The sequence below is a fragment of the Strix aluco genome, chromosome 10, assembly GCF_031877795.1.
Source record: "Strix aluco isolate bStrAlu1 chromosome 10, bStrAlu1.hap1, whole genome shotgun sequence".
Classification (NCBI taxonomy): domain Eukaryota; kingdom Metazoa; phylum Chordata; class Aves; order Strigiformes; family Strigidae; genus Strix; species Strix aluco.
The window spans coordinates 9,324,373-9,339,299 of NC_133940.1; the positions used below are offsets into that span (position 1 = coordinate 9,324,373).

At 40.2% G+C, this 14,927-nt stretch overlaps 1 protein-coding gene across 2 annotated transcripts in view; it reads right to left on the reverse strand.

The window, feature by feature from the left end:
* Positions 1 to 1,802: 1,802 nt before the first annotated feature.
* The window catches only part of IL1RAPL2 (interleukin 1 receptor accessory protein like 2), a 392,967-nt gene continuing 379,842 nt past the window's right edge, over positions 1,803 to 14,927 (reverse strand). For both annotated transcript variants that reach the window (XM_074834976.1, XM_074834975.1), the window contains 2 exons: positions 12,793 to 12,963; positions 1,803 to 3,417 (listed from right to left, as the gene is read on the reverse strand). In XM_074834976.1, coding sequence (XP_074691077.1) covers positions 2,720 to 3,417; positions 12,793 to 12,963 — 869 coding nt within the window. In that variant the 3' untranslated portion in view covers positions 1,803 to 2,719. The remainder of the gene's footprint in view (positions 3,418 to 12,792; positions 12,964 to 14,927) is intronic.

Here is a 14,927-nt window from a genome sequence, read left to right on the forward strand (position 1 = left end):
CTGAGCTCAGGCCCCCATCCCCATACTAAAAGCAGCGGGGTACAGGTGGTTCCAATTCATGTATATATTGTCGTAGTACTCAATACACACTTTGAAATCTTAAAGCAGATTGTGACTTGTCATCTATAACCAAAAGATACTGATACACAGACACACAATGTGCTTTTGCAAAATGACAGAAAAACTGTTCTTTTCATGTTACCTCAATGCAAACATGACTGCATTTTGCTTTTGAACAGCTACTGCTCTAAGAGACATACCACCATCAGGTAAATGAATTTGCTACCCATATTTAGTCATTGTAAATAAAAGAAGCAGACCAGCCTGCATATGTTTTTTTTTTTCTTTTTTTTGGAGTTTGCATGCTTAATACAGAACTAGTAGGTTTAAAATCTCACTGAACATTCTATGTGAATTAACCAGATTCTAGAGTAATGTGGAAAGGAAAATAATGAAAAGTACAGCTTTTCATTTAAACATATGCAGCTCTTTTCATGCAGGGTTTTCTTTTAGTTTTTTTCCTTTTTTTTAAATTACACTTTGCATTAAAGAACATAGCCAGTGTAAACACAGTCTGTAACACTTATAAAACAGTGCAAATTTAGTAAATTTCTGGGAGAAGGTTGAAATACATATATTTATAATGGAGGTAAAATCACTTTCTTTCTCAGTAGAAAAATACGTATATTAAACACCTTATGTTCAGAACTTAACTTCACAAAAGAGCAAGTTATAGTCCTATACTGTGCAATAAATTAATATCTTTTCTAGATTTCCATTGTCGGTGTTAGTGTCAAATGCATAATAATGCTAGAAAAAACAGGAGAAACATGTATTATTTAGAACCTAATGAAAATCTTACAGATAATAACTGGTGTAAGAGGGCACAGAACAAAGAACTGGGGAAAGAAGCAATGGAAAAATACCGACCTCTATGAATTATTGCACATTTGAGATCATTCTCATGGCCTTTGGGCCAATTCTGGATACTTTTAAGTCTTAGGTCAGTGTTTGTTTCCATTTGACTGTAGGGTACAATTTAGGAACCACTGCAAAATGTCAAGGATTTACTGAACTTGTTTGCTGATGAAACCACAGGCAGCTGAGTGCAGAGTGCTAACTTTTATTCATGCAATCAAAGAGAACAACGCTAAAAACATACTGAAATACAGGCAAGGTTGCCTGCCATAAAAATATTTTTGGGAACTTGCTCCGGCAGACCTTACTAAGACCAAACTTTCATGTCTGCTGTGTTTTCATTAAAGCCATGCCAAAAACTGCAAACTGGCTTCTGCCTTCATTATTTAGAGCTTTTTCCTTGAATACTTTTGTCTCCATGGTCTGACTCTGCAACCCTTAATCAATTGAGTATTGAAATCTCCATGAAACATACTGGTCCAGAGAAAACTTGGCTTGCTGAGTACTAATGCCTGATGCTGAGTACCTGTATAACACTTCTCATCCACAAGCAGCAAGAATGCCTTCCATGAAAGATAAATGACAGTATCCTATTTGAATGATGGGATCACTCACATAAGTGAGAAATGCAAGACCTTACCAGCTGCTTAACAATATCACTTTTCACTAGTTGCACAGAGAGAAGAAATATTCCTGCTTCAGCCATATTTAAAAGGTACATAAATTGACAGGTAGATAAACAGAGAGAACTGTCTCAGGTAATTATCACTGCAATTGAAGTCAGACTACTAGTAAACCTGAATAATTTAGCACTTAATCTCTGAATATTGCTGTAGTAATTATTTTCTATTGCTGATGTTCTCACAAAAAGGTTAATTTCAAATTGTAACTATTGGTTTTGGAAAAAAAAAATCCTATGTAAAATGACATTGCCTTTACTACAAATCTTAAAAGAGCTCGAGATCTTAAGAAATTTCAAATTAATGAACTGACTGACAGATAAATTTATGCTTAAACTGTTTAAAAAAGTCATTAAAAATCCGCAAAAAATTATGAAATAATCTATAATCAACAGAAAAATTGTTTAAAATCCTCCTAAACATCTTCCGATATTCTAGTAAGTTGTTTAATACAACCACATTGCTAACCACTGACTAGGAATACATGCCTCAATAATAAAATGAAGAGATGCCGATGTGAGCAGGTGATTTATTCTGCAGTAACTGTTACTATGCTCTTTATTGATAAAGCTTCATCTGCATTGTTTCAGCTGGTCATCTTCTAAAATGTACTTGCGAGACAATGTTACTGGGAAGGTTTCCTCCTCCTTCCTTTTGAGAATGATTCACCCCTTGTGGTCTGTGCGGGAGATAAATCATTTCCATAGCACAATTAGAATTTCAAACTCTACTGAAGTCTATACGAAAAACCCAACGACTTCTGTGTATTTCAAATACTATTACTTAAATATGTATGGATGTTGGAGATCATATACAGTGACCTTTTATCCATCCCAGATTGTAAACCTACTGTAAAATAACAGGTTGTTTTTTCCATCCCCCCTCCTTTTTAAAGAAACAATAAAACTGTACATTAAAAGACAGGAAGGACATTACTGAGTTACAAAAGAATGCCCCCTTTGTCAATAATTTGTAAATGTAAACAAAAAAGTTCAAGTAGAAAAGCAAACAAGTGTGCCGCTGCTTCAAATATGTTTTCTCACCCCATGGGGTCAGGGTAAAGTTCTTTAAAAACGTGTCTTCATGGTGGTCATGAAGCATCTCAAGAGTCTTGATCTTCACTACCAAATATCACTGGTGAAGCTAAGCTCCTTTGCTGATAAAGGCAGCAACGGGTTGTTCCTGTGAAACTCCTGGGGATCCTTCACGGTATTGTTAAGAGGTAGCTGTCCATTCAGTAGTGTCAAAGGTATGTTACAGTATGTGTGATGGTTGCTTATGGAAGCTATTGGCAATGTCGCTGCTGCCACATCGTATTCATATCCTCTGCAATAATGTCTCATTTGCACAGAGTCTGCTTGATGGTAATCAGTTAAATCAGCCCGCGATTCTACCAACGTGGCAGAAGTGCCTGTGACGGCAAGAGAAGGTACAGTCTGGAGGTCTCCAAAAAGGCCCTGCTCTGCAGAATCCAGGACCTGATGGCGAGACACCACCTCCTTTTTCTTCCCTGGCATTTCAAAGACTAGGCGCTTCCAAAACTTAGAATTCAGTTTGCTGCTCTTTGGTCCTTTCCACTTGACCACTGAGAGAAGTTTGATGGTGTGCTTTAAAGATTCCACTTCGTGATAATTCACTTTCCCTTTTAATTCAGTACACTCAATCAAAATAACTTTGATTTCTCCACTGACTAGCATGTTATGGAGTCTGTTTTCCATCTCAAAAATACTCCATCCTCTCCTGAGAACATAGTCTGGAGTTAACACGATAATGAGTCTTCTGCTTTGTTCAACACATCTTGTGAGATCTTCAATGTAGGCTACAAATTATAGAAAGAGAGAAAGAGTAAAGAATGAAGAAGTCTATTGTATCAAAACATCAGGCTTCAAATCAAGTATAACAAAATCCTACAGCTTACTGATCCACACCATTTAAGAGAAGGGGCATTTCACAGTATACTTCAACAAAACCAGAATTGTGTACCACAACATATTTCTATTTATGGAGTACATGTAGAAAACTCCTTAATAATACCCTCCATCCTTTACTGTTTTTCTCCATTCATCTCAACAGAAAGACATGTACATAATATCCTCACTGTGTAGATGCATTAGTGACTAAAAATACACAGTCCACTTACTGAAAAAATATAGGTCAAAATCAGTGTAAAGCTTGTGTAAATTTTAACATTAACGCTGATTATGATAAACATTGCATTGAGGGAAGCACACTCTGGGAAGCAGTTCTTGTGTTTCAGATGCAAGGACATGAGGGTGCTGCAGGGTGTATGAACTGTAACTTGCAAGAGCTCAAAACCAAATCAACCCTCACCACATGCAGAACTCGTGCTATTGCATAGAAGCATCATGGTAGCTCTTTCTTCTTTAGGTACTGACCACAAAAGCACAGTAACATTCTTTGTGGCCCAATGGTCTGCTTTAATATCATAAACCTGTGCTTCTATGTACCCCAAGGTATTAACAGAAACTTCAGAAGTGACAGGAACAAGTGGAAAATTTAAACATATTGGAGGCGTTTATTTGTTGAGACATCAGTGACAAAGAAGATAGTATTCTTTTATTCATGCATGCCAAGTAGTTGCAAACGATCGGTGTAAGCAGAAATGCCAGCCCCATCATTAGCTCCATGACGTCAGCTTACTGAACTACAAAATATTCTTGAAGTTGGACTTGGATCCCTGAGTTTCACTTGTCCCAGGGATGGTAGGGAAGAGAAGCCAATTACACTGGTCTGACATGGAACAGGATGGGAAAGAGATCTACTTACAGACCTGATCCAAAACCCATTCAAATGAACAGACTCCCAACAAATTTCAATGGGTTTTGGGTCAAGACCAGAAAAATGAAATCACTTGGAAAAAAAACACTAAGGTCAGAAAAGTGTTCATTGATTGCATAGCATTACGGTTGCAAGCTTAGAGACAGGATACAATTTATTTTTTTTAAACTACATGAACCTCTTGACCATGCTACTCAGAATGTGCCGCCTGACAACAGAGGAGAAGCATGTATTATAAATGAAGACTTGGACACAAGAGCTGCACAGAACAGATCTTTACTCAGCACAGGGCAGGGCCTCTCTTACACACACTGCCCTCTAGTAGGAACAACAATTACAAATAACATCATTAATCAACATCTGTTACTGCAAGACTCATTTTTATAGTCCCAGGCACCGTACCACAGCATGCTTATTCACACCACTTCCAGTAAATAGCTACAAAATAGGCCAACAGGAACATTCTAAAATAGCTTATTTTCATGAGACTGAAGGCATAGTTAGCATCAAATCTGCCTTTACCAGTGTTTTATTTCACCACTTAGCAGCAAGAATAATTTCTTTCACAAATGGAAAAAAGAGGCAATTGCAAACATCCCACAGACACACAAAAATTTAAGACATACACATACATTACAAATGTCTATGCAACAATCCTGACTTTTAGTTAATGTTTTATGACTCTTTAATCATGCAGCATTTACAGGTTTTTTTTTTTCCTTAAAGTATTTTATGAGGAAAACCCCCACATTGCTCTGTGTAAAATAGTTACTCATTAATGAAAAAAATTCAACATTAAAATCCATGGGAGAGGCAACGAAGAGGGGAGAGAATCAGCAACAATGAGAAAATGATAAGCAGAACTGGTGAAACAAAACTTAAGGAAAGGTAGAAATGTTCAATACAATGGAAAGAGATTATCCCAATGTATCAACAGCTCAGACTCTTCATTTTCTTCCTTTCTTTCTGCTCCCAAAAAGAAAGAATTTAGGTGGGAAGCTTCATCATTAGAGGTTGAATCTGCAAGATACAGTAAAACAACAAACTATCATGCATCTTTCCTGAGAAATATTCATTCCTCCTTCAAACAACTCAGAGCACTGCTATGTACAAGACAATTCTCTGCTGGACACAATACTGGTCAGTACCACATATCCAGGCTAGTGCTAAGCACAGCCGTGCATAACCTATGTGCATCCAGTTAAAAAAAAAACAACCCAAAACCAACAAAACAAATGAAAAATCACTCCACTTTCATCTCTTCAGAGGCAATAATTTCAATAGCAATAACCCAGCAATAATCCATTATACCATCTCAATCAAAAACTCACCAGACTTTGCTTTAGTCAAACAGGGAACGAGGTGGGAAGAAGACAGGAAAAATTCCCTATTTTCTCAGATAGATACTTCTCCCCTCTGTGCCTCTCCCATACTTTGGCATGCCCACCTTACTGGATATTGCAACAAGTTAGAGCTCCTTCTACAGATGACTAAACAGACACCTTCACAAATGACAGCTACGTGCTCCTTCAAATTCCAAGTTTGCAGCTGGTTCACTGATAGACATGGCCACTGTACAGGGGGTCTGTTGGTGCACTGAGGATAAAATGCACTGTATTACAGGAAACTGGAAACCCAAATGAAATGGCAAACACATTTTCCAGCCATCTGGTCCAGAAGTACTTAGTACTCCCAATAACTTCAGTTTGGGACTACTACTAAAGGTAGGTGACAACTTCCCTGGAGCATGTGGTTCCATTGGGTGCACTCTACAGTATGTCCAGCGTGTACAACTGAAACATTTCTCTGGGGAAAAGGATGGGGGGACAGATTCCTGTCTGTGGAAACTCAAGCTTTATTTTTTCCAGTGGTACCAGATAGACTTATGCAACCTATGAGTTGCTAAATCACCGCCTCTCCTTTCACTTCAGAATGTGAGACTGCTTAAAATAGTGCAGGTTCCGTTGTCTGTCTTAAGTGTTCAGTCCATTGGAAGGTATTAAATCCAAGCAATCTATATTGCAATGTAGGATGGAGAAAGGGTTGTTCCACCTTTCCAGTGAGCTAAGAAGTATTGTCAGGCAATGGCTCTGTTTCAAGAAAAAAACTGAGCAGGGATTTCAGGAATGACATCACCAACTAGGATCAACTGTAAGATTCCAGACCAACATATTTCCATCAGATAAGTATCATTTTGCTGAAACTTCACTTTTGCTGCAGGAGGTGTCAACTTCAATGACATTTCATTGTGAGGGGAGAAAAAAAATTGTCTGGACAAAATTGGTATGGAATTATTAATTTTTATTTCCCAAAGATTGTATTTTATCATAAACTAGAATGTAAAAATAAAATGTCAACGTTAGAATTAACCCACTTGATTTTATTGAAAAAGAACATTTTCTATTTTGACCCTTTTTCCCCCCCTTGAAACACCATTTTGCAATATGGCACAAAAACTGTTTTCAAAACGTTTGCATTTCCCATAGGTCAAAAAAATTAGAATTATGAGTAGCTCTATCAGTAACTTACTTGCATCATGTCCAATGCAATGCCCAAGGAGGTATGGACAGCGAGAACTTTTAGACCCATAAACACACAGTTTTTGCATGGTTGCCCTTTAGCAATGAAGACCCATCACCTGACAGCAAATATGTGCTCACCAAGCATTGTCAACACGTAACGATGCTGAACTGTAGTTTGAAGCACTGAAGAAGTCCAGGACATGCATCCCATCTGCAATTAAATCATGCATAACTGCCTACTGAATCTTGAATGAGCTATGCTAACCACAGGCTGGAAGGAAACCCAGACAGTCTAATACACAAGCAGACTAAGAGCAAGGAAATGAATGAAGAGCATGGACACAGAGTTGCTTACACAGTGAAATGACTGACTAACCGGATTCAGATGATTTGCAGAAGCAGTTAAGGGAGAGGGAAAGAACACCAGAAATCATATAAAGTCCGACAGTTATTTTTGGGAAGCATGGTCCGCAGCACCACAAGAACCAAAGAGTACCTACCAACAATCCCATACGGGCTGCTTTCTGGCGCTCTGAAAATAACCAGCTTTTCTGCGTTTGGCAATGTGACTATCACTTGAGAAAGTTATTTATAGAAGAATAAATCAGTCCTGGTTTCCTAACTGAATAGTTCCCAAACCAAACTCTGATTACTTGATTATAACAAAAAATGATTGCATGTCTTGCTTTTCCTATTTATTAAATATCTGTTGCTTCTGCTAGCTCGGAGCAGAACAGCAATGCAGCTGGAACTGCTGAAGCACAGAGTGGAGTGATAGCCCCTCCCCAGAGAGCGCCCAATCCCAGTATAAGCTAAGGGACAGCCAATGAGTTCAACATAAAGAAACAAATAATGGAGATCAGCATGACACACTGCCCTCCCAGTATACCACTCCCTTAGCCATTGTCAGACTTTCTGTATGTGACATGGCAAAGGAAGGAGGGATTAAGGAGAAGGAGAAGATGGCAGCTCTGGGGATGTCTCCCTGCAGAGTGAAGTGTCTGAAATGGGTGTTTTTGGTGAAATTGTTTTGGTGGTAGATGTTGGGATCAAAATTCTGGATATTTAGAATCAAAGATACAGGGTAGAAGGGGGCTCTGGAGGTCTCCAAGTCAATACCCTGACTGAGGCAGGACCAGCTAAGATTGCTCAGGGCTTTGTCCAGTACAGTTTTGAAGACCTTCAAGGTTGGAGGTTTCTTCTCAGTGTCTCTGGGTTCTGTTCCAGTGTCTGATCACTCTCATGGTGAGGAAAATTTTCCAAATGTTTAAATGGAATTTTCAGTGTTGCAACTTGCACCTGTGGCCTCTTGCTCAACAACTGTGCACCTCTGAGAAGAGTCTGTCTCCATCTTTTTGCTTTCCACTAGAAAGACAACAATAAGATTCCTCTTTGGCTTTGTATTTGCTGGCCTTTTCTTCAAGAAATACAGTACTTTTGGGCTTTCCTCTTACACTGTGTACTCCAGCTCCCTGACCACCCTGGTGGCCTTCAGTGTGCTGTTACAGGGTAGCCAGCCTTTCTGGCTTTTGTTCATATTTCTTCCACTTTCAACTGTTATTTGTCTGAATCCCATGCCTGGCATTAAATCTAAGATTCATACAGAGTAGACAACCAGGGACTTCTGAAAGGATTTTTTGGAGCTGGGTACTCTGTTCCCATTCCACATAAATGGTGTCCCATACCTAATTAAGGCTCCTTGGGAACGCCAGGCACGCAGTCCATCTGGGCTTTCTTCATCCAGGAACCCAGGATTCACCAGGCAAAAAACCACACAGATGGGCAGACAAAACTACAAAGTGCCCGAACTACAATACTGACTGTTGGGTGCTTTTTATCACATGCCTTAGGCACTCCCCTGTTGTGCTGGCAACCTCTCGTTTTTCAGGAAAAAGCAAAGATTTTTATTCTATCACCATTGTTCTTTTCAGTGCCTGATCTCTATACCCTGGGCAGAGCTGGAGTGAATTGTTGGTGTTTTTTCGATCCTGTCAAGATCAAATACACATATGCTTAGAGAGCAACTAGATGATGCTCTAACAGATTTGTATTGCTGGTATTAAAAATCCAACTTGACAGTTTTGACCTCTTCACTTTCAGGGTTTAAAATAATGTGCAGAAACCATGTGAGAAAATATCTTCCTCTGATGTAATCCCAATTTTAAAAGAGTCAAGTGCAAATAGATCTTGCTCTCTGTAGACCCATCATCCTTAGCAAGACAGAAAATGGCTCAAGTAAAAACATAACTATTCCTATTTTTCCCTCCAACTATTCAGTCTCCTCAGGTCTCCTAACACTGAATTAAAAAGCTCACAGGGCTTGAGAATGTTTGCTGTGGGAAAGGGTTTGTTAAAAAACCCTGAAAACTAATAGGGTGGGAAAAAATGATAACTGCTAAGAAACTTTAGTAACAATTGCACTGTATCTTAGGAGCTCACAGTCTCCTTATACAGGCTAACATGTTCAATTATCCCTTAGTTACCTAGGCAGAAAGGTGTATGTGCTGTCAGCTTTGACAGAATGAAGAACACTCACTCTGTTAAGACCAAAGAATATTCTTTAAGAAAGAATAGCTGCTATAGTACTTCCTATAACATGCAACTCAAATCCTGGGTAACAAACTTGGTCTTGCTTACACAGCACATTGGATGTCGTGTCGCCCCTCTCATCTTCCAGCCTGCATGGCCACGTGGGCTTCTGTATGAGCAAGAGCAGGGAAGCCGTGGTTGCTTGAGTCCCTTTTCCACCTCAGCAGGGTGGGGAGCTGGGTCCATCTGTGCTGCTCTCAGGCAGCACCAAGAGTCATCGCAAAGATCCTTGCTGGTCACTGTGTGTGGGGCAGCACTGAGGCCCTTGGCATCAGTCACAGTGGTCCTCCCACTAGGACAAAATGCTCCACTGAGATCAAAGATTTGTATCCTGGCAGGGCACAGAAACCAACACCTCCTGCAAAACATGACTCAGCCCCATCTGACCTGAACTCTGGATGCCAGGGATCTGCTCCCCAACAGTGAAGAAGTGGCCTCAGTCCCCACAGCCATCACCTCTGTCCTCCCAGGGACAGCAACAGTCGCTCCATGGGCATCCCTGAAACAGAGGGTCCTCAGCGCAGAGCCGAAACGCAGAGCTCGGGTGTGCGGTGTGAAGGAACTCGCTGCCGGGTGTGCGTGGCCCAGCTAAGGCACATTGGCTGTAATCTCTCCCTCAGCTGCACAGGGACATGCAGAGCCTATCAGAGCTTTTTCCCAGAGGTTAGAGATGAACCAGCTGGACAAAAACATAATCAAACTCGTCCCTGAGTTTTTCTGAAGTCAGCTTTTTAGTTTGTTCAGAGAAGTGTGCAAGAAAGTTAATGAAATACTCTTTAACAAATCTATTTTTTGCTTGCTCTCCAATCCAAGTAGCAGCTGTTACGTATTGCCTCATGCCAGGAAAGAAGTGTAATAATGCACACCCTCCTGTGGCAGCACCTTAAAATTGCAGAGATTATATGAAACAATCAGCCTTACAAAGCACACCTTATTTGCTGTGCTAGTGGGATGACACACATTTAAGTACACAAGATATAGAAGGAAACACATCAGAACGGAGAGTGGAAAAGCATTACATTACACTGAAAGTCATTTACACCAAAAGACGAGGAAATGCAGTACATGTGAGAAGAGGTTATTTCCTAAAATAAAAAAAGACAACTGTGATCGAGCCCCCATTTTTCTATAGAAATCTACCCAGAAGAACTATATATTTTGTCTTATCTGCCGCTTTTTGAGGGAGTCACTCTAAAATATGTTTTGTTTACCTCTGAAGTTTCTAGCAGGTCCGTACCACGTCACACACTGCTCTCTTCACTAAGCACTGCAAGTCCTTGTAAGACTGGTGAGCGTTAGGCAGAACACAGCCACATTCCACTTCTCCAGCGCACACAGAGAGCTTACAAATACAGGAGTCTGAGTCTTCCCTCTTTCCCCATCACCTCTCCCTCCCTCTTGCCCCCTCAAAATAAAGTGCCTTCCCCCATATCTTTTTCAAAGCTAAAGCATGCAAATCGCACTCGTTTCAGTACCACATTTTATTCTGCATTGTCATTATGTCTGATTAAGCATTCTTGAATCTCCATGTGTTAGAATCAGGCCCTTTCATAACACTGAAGAAGTGAGTTTGAGAGGAAAAAAGAGGTATTAAATTTGTGAATGTTCATAAATGAGAACTGACATTTTCAGGTACCCTACATTTTCAGGAGAGGTTTAATGAATACCCAAAGTGATGACAAGTATTTGCTGAGTGTTTGACTGACAAAAATAGACAAAAATAAAAAACCATGCTGGCTGGTACAGCAGTTGGAAAGAAGAATCTCATTTCAGATTAATCTGTGCTTCAGTATAGTTATCATTGAAGGGCTAGCTTTAAACTCTTTAATTCACTTGTATAATAGCTATGTATAACTCTGCTATACTGTTGGATATGAAACAACTATTTACAACAGTTCTGTCATTTTTAACACAAAAAGATGTATTTTCTCTTAATAATATCTAAAAATTCAGTAGTATCTGCTTGTACTGTCAGAAATAAGAAGGCTATGAGCCAAGTCCCCTTTCTGAAACATGTCACTAAGGGAGTAAAACTCACACCTTGCAGGGGTAGGGCAAAAGGAGTAAGGGAAGCAGCTCTAATCTAGGAGCTGCAAATGCACATGATAAATTCAAGTCACAACATGGGACTTTGCACGATCTCTGACTCCTCTTTCTCAGTGGTACAGGATTCAGAGCTCTGTTTCCAGCTCCCTCAAATGTCAGAGAAGCAGGCTCCAACTTCTGGGGCAGGCACTGGGGTTTGGCAGCAGCAAGGCAGCAGTTTCAAGACTTTTGGCAGGCAAGTTGCTAATGCAGCCATGTTCTAGCTGTTTCATGTTTGGGGACATCTGCTCCAGCACAGCCATTGCTTTGTTTTCTTGTTCATATTTCCTATACAGTAGCATATACAGAGAGAAGTTCACATTCTCTTCTAATATTTTTCATGGAAGTGATTTGCAGACAGGATTAATTTTAAAAGCTTATTTCTCACATGGGTAGCATTTCAAATAAATGTGGTATTAAAGCAAACATACTGTGCATTAAAAATTCATCAACATGATGCCTATGATTCATGGTCTTTTTTGACTTGTCCAGAAATTAATCTGGAAGAAGAGATGCCATAACTACAGCTAGGAGGGCATTAACTGTTGGTACAGACGTCCAAAGGTGCTGCTGAATCTTCAGACATGGTAGCAAAGCTGATTTGAAGTGGACAACTGTATTTCACTGTCAGTATGGAAAACAGGATCGGATCACTGGGCTGTACATAGTCCTCTGCAGAATTAGTATTACTTACACAGTAACAACACTGCTCAGAAGTGCAACACTTGGTCAAAACTCTAATGGAAAAAATGCACCTATACCATTAACTGGAAAACTACTGTAGCTATTTATGAGACTTCAAAGTTAGGAAAAAACCCAAAAGACAATGGGAAAGATGATTTTTACTTGTAAAGCTGCTGTAGACAAACAATTACTGGAAAAAAATAATAATCCCATTTTCAGTGATAAAACAGAGACTACAACATCTTTTTTTTGGAAGTTTCCTGCTTAGCTACCTTTGTCTGATGTAGAGATTTTGGACTACAGTATTGCTTGCAGCGCTGCAGCCTTCCCTGTAGGAAGGTCCAGCTCCTACCTCCACTAAAATCAATGGTGGTTTCCTCTGATTTCAGTGGTGCAGGAACAAGCTCTAACCTAGAGCTCAAATTTGCAGTACTGAGGAAACTTTTCCAATCCTTACAACCACTTCAGAAAGACACATCAGAGAGAACTAAAACTGAAAGGTCAGAAATACTTACTTCCACTAGGGATCAGGTCCCTATCTGGAATGAAGAGTTTATATCCATAGTGCTTTTCTAGAACATCCGGCAGAATTTCAAGTGCAAACTGCTCCTCTTCATTATTATCACAATCTAATGCATCAGGATCCACTTTGGTGTATGAAAGATAAGCATCATATTCCTTGTTGTCTGTAAGAAAACAAATTCATGTTCAGCCTTCTGTTTGCAAGAGCACTATAAAGACTACAGGAAAGTACTAGGAAATCATATTATTCCTTGAAATGATCAAGCATTTCCCAACAAAATGGGAGCTTTTCACAGGAACATAAAATCTGGCTTCCACAGAGAAACATTTCAGATCCAGGCAAAGGATATCCTTTCAGTTTTCTTCTGCATGTTGAGCTAGTTAATAACTCTGCTTCATCTGAAAAGACCATGGGCAAAATTCCGATACAAATCTAAAGCTGGAACTTTTTATTTTAATCCTGTACATATTGCTGATGGAAATCTTTCAACTCCTATACCTCAGGAGTGCTATGATTCTGTGAAAGTTTTGAGCTTGGAGAAGTTTTTGAGGCTCAAAAGTTTGGAAAGTTTTGAGCAAAGAAAACTTGCACAAATAGTTGTGAGAAAACACATGACTTGACTCCAGTGAATACTGATTATGCAGAAAACAATGACAAATGCAACCAGTACAAAGCATTTTTTCAGAAAATCTTGTTGTTTTTAAAACCAGTATCATAATTTTAGAGGTCACTTGATCCAGAACATTTTAAATACTTGGGGCTCACAGTATGAGAGAGAAGTAACTCCAAGAGCAAACGGGGCGCAGGGGCAGACTTGTCCCTCCATTCTGCTTGTAGCTCAGGGGTGGAGGAAAAGCCTCATCAAAAGGTGGAGGCAGGCAGAGGGTGACAGAGGGGACACAGGCAAAGCCACATGAGGACAGCGGGGCTGCAACACAGTGGTTTGGCTAGAAAGGACAACACACCTCCTCCTCCTCCTCCTCCTGCACAGTGCTGGGGCTTGTCTCCAGCTCTCTGCATCTGAAACACGGAGCTAAGAGCTGGCCACTGTGCCAGGAACACTGTGTGGCACCACTATCATGCTTGGGATCCACGCTGGGATCAGACTGCCTTAGTGCCATTTCTCTTTGCTATTCCTCTGCAGTAATGGAAAATAATATATTGAAAAAGTCAACCTTCAGTAATTCAGTCTCCAGGGAAGAGCACAGCTGCCATTATTTACAGAAAACGAAAAATCAAATAGTTAATGTTGTGAGGACAAAACTGCATGAATGGAAGATTGCTGAGTACCAATTATCCATAAAGAATAGCGCACATGAAAGATGATTAAAGCAGTTAAGAATCATCAATATATTCTGATAAAAAGAAAAAATAGCTTATACATTCCTTGATGACCTTGAAATGATGGTTACTTTCTCATAATTCTTGACACATAGCCAGACCCATGAGGGTCAGAGCTGCAGACAAAGCATGTGAATAATTATACAACTGTAAAAGGCAATTTGCCTAGTTTCACCATAGCTGTATGGGAGGATGTCCACCTGGCTTGCTGATACTTCTCTGAAATCAACAGCATACAAAAATAGTAGTTACTGATGGAAAGATGACAGAAGAACAAACAGCAAAGAAATAAAGGCCAGTTGGCTTTGGAAGCCTGTCCAAAACCTGCTACACTGTCCGTAATGAAGCCTGCCAAAATCCTTTAAGAGAAGCCAGCCACCAAGTGATCCGGGAGGCAAACATCCCTGCAAACATTTGAGAGCTCTGCAAAGGCAGCAAAGCAAACCCCAGAGCACTGACATGCCTGGCTATAAAGCAGCCTGAAAGCCATGCACGGATTGTGTGCAAGCAGTCCCCGAGCTTCCTGCCCCTTCCAGCTCTGCGGGTACAACTGTCCTCTCCAGTCACCTCTATTCACAACACAAGTAAGCAAGACGTAGACAGAACCAGTTCCTGCAGGCTCCTGTGAGTCTGTACGCTTGTGTTACATCTCCACAGCCTCTTCACAAGCTGCACATACACAGGACATAGCAGAAGGACCTATCCATGCTTGCCCACTGCTTGCTCTGTGTGCTCTGGATGCAGCACTGTTTGGAGCCGTTTTCTAAATGGCTTCCCTTAATCCTC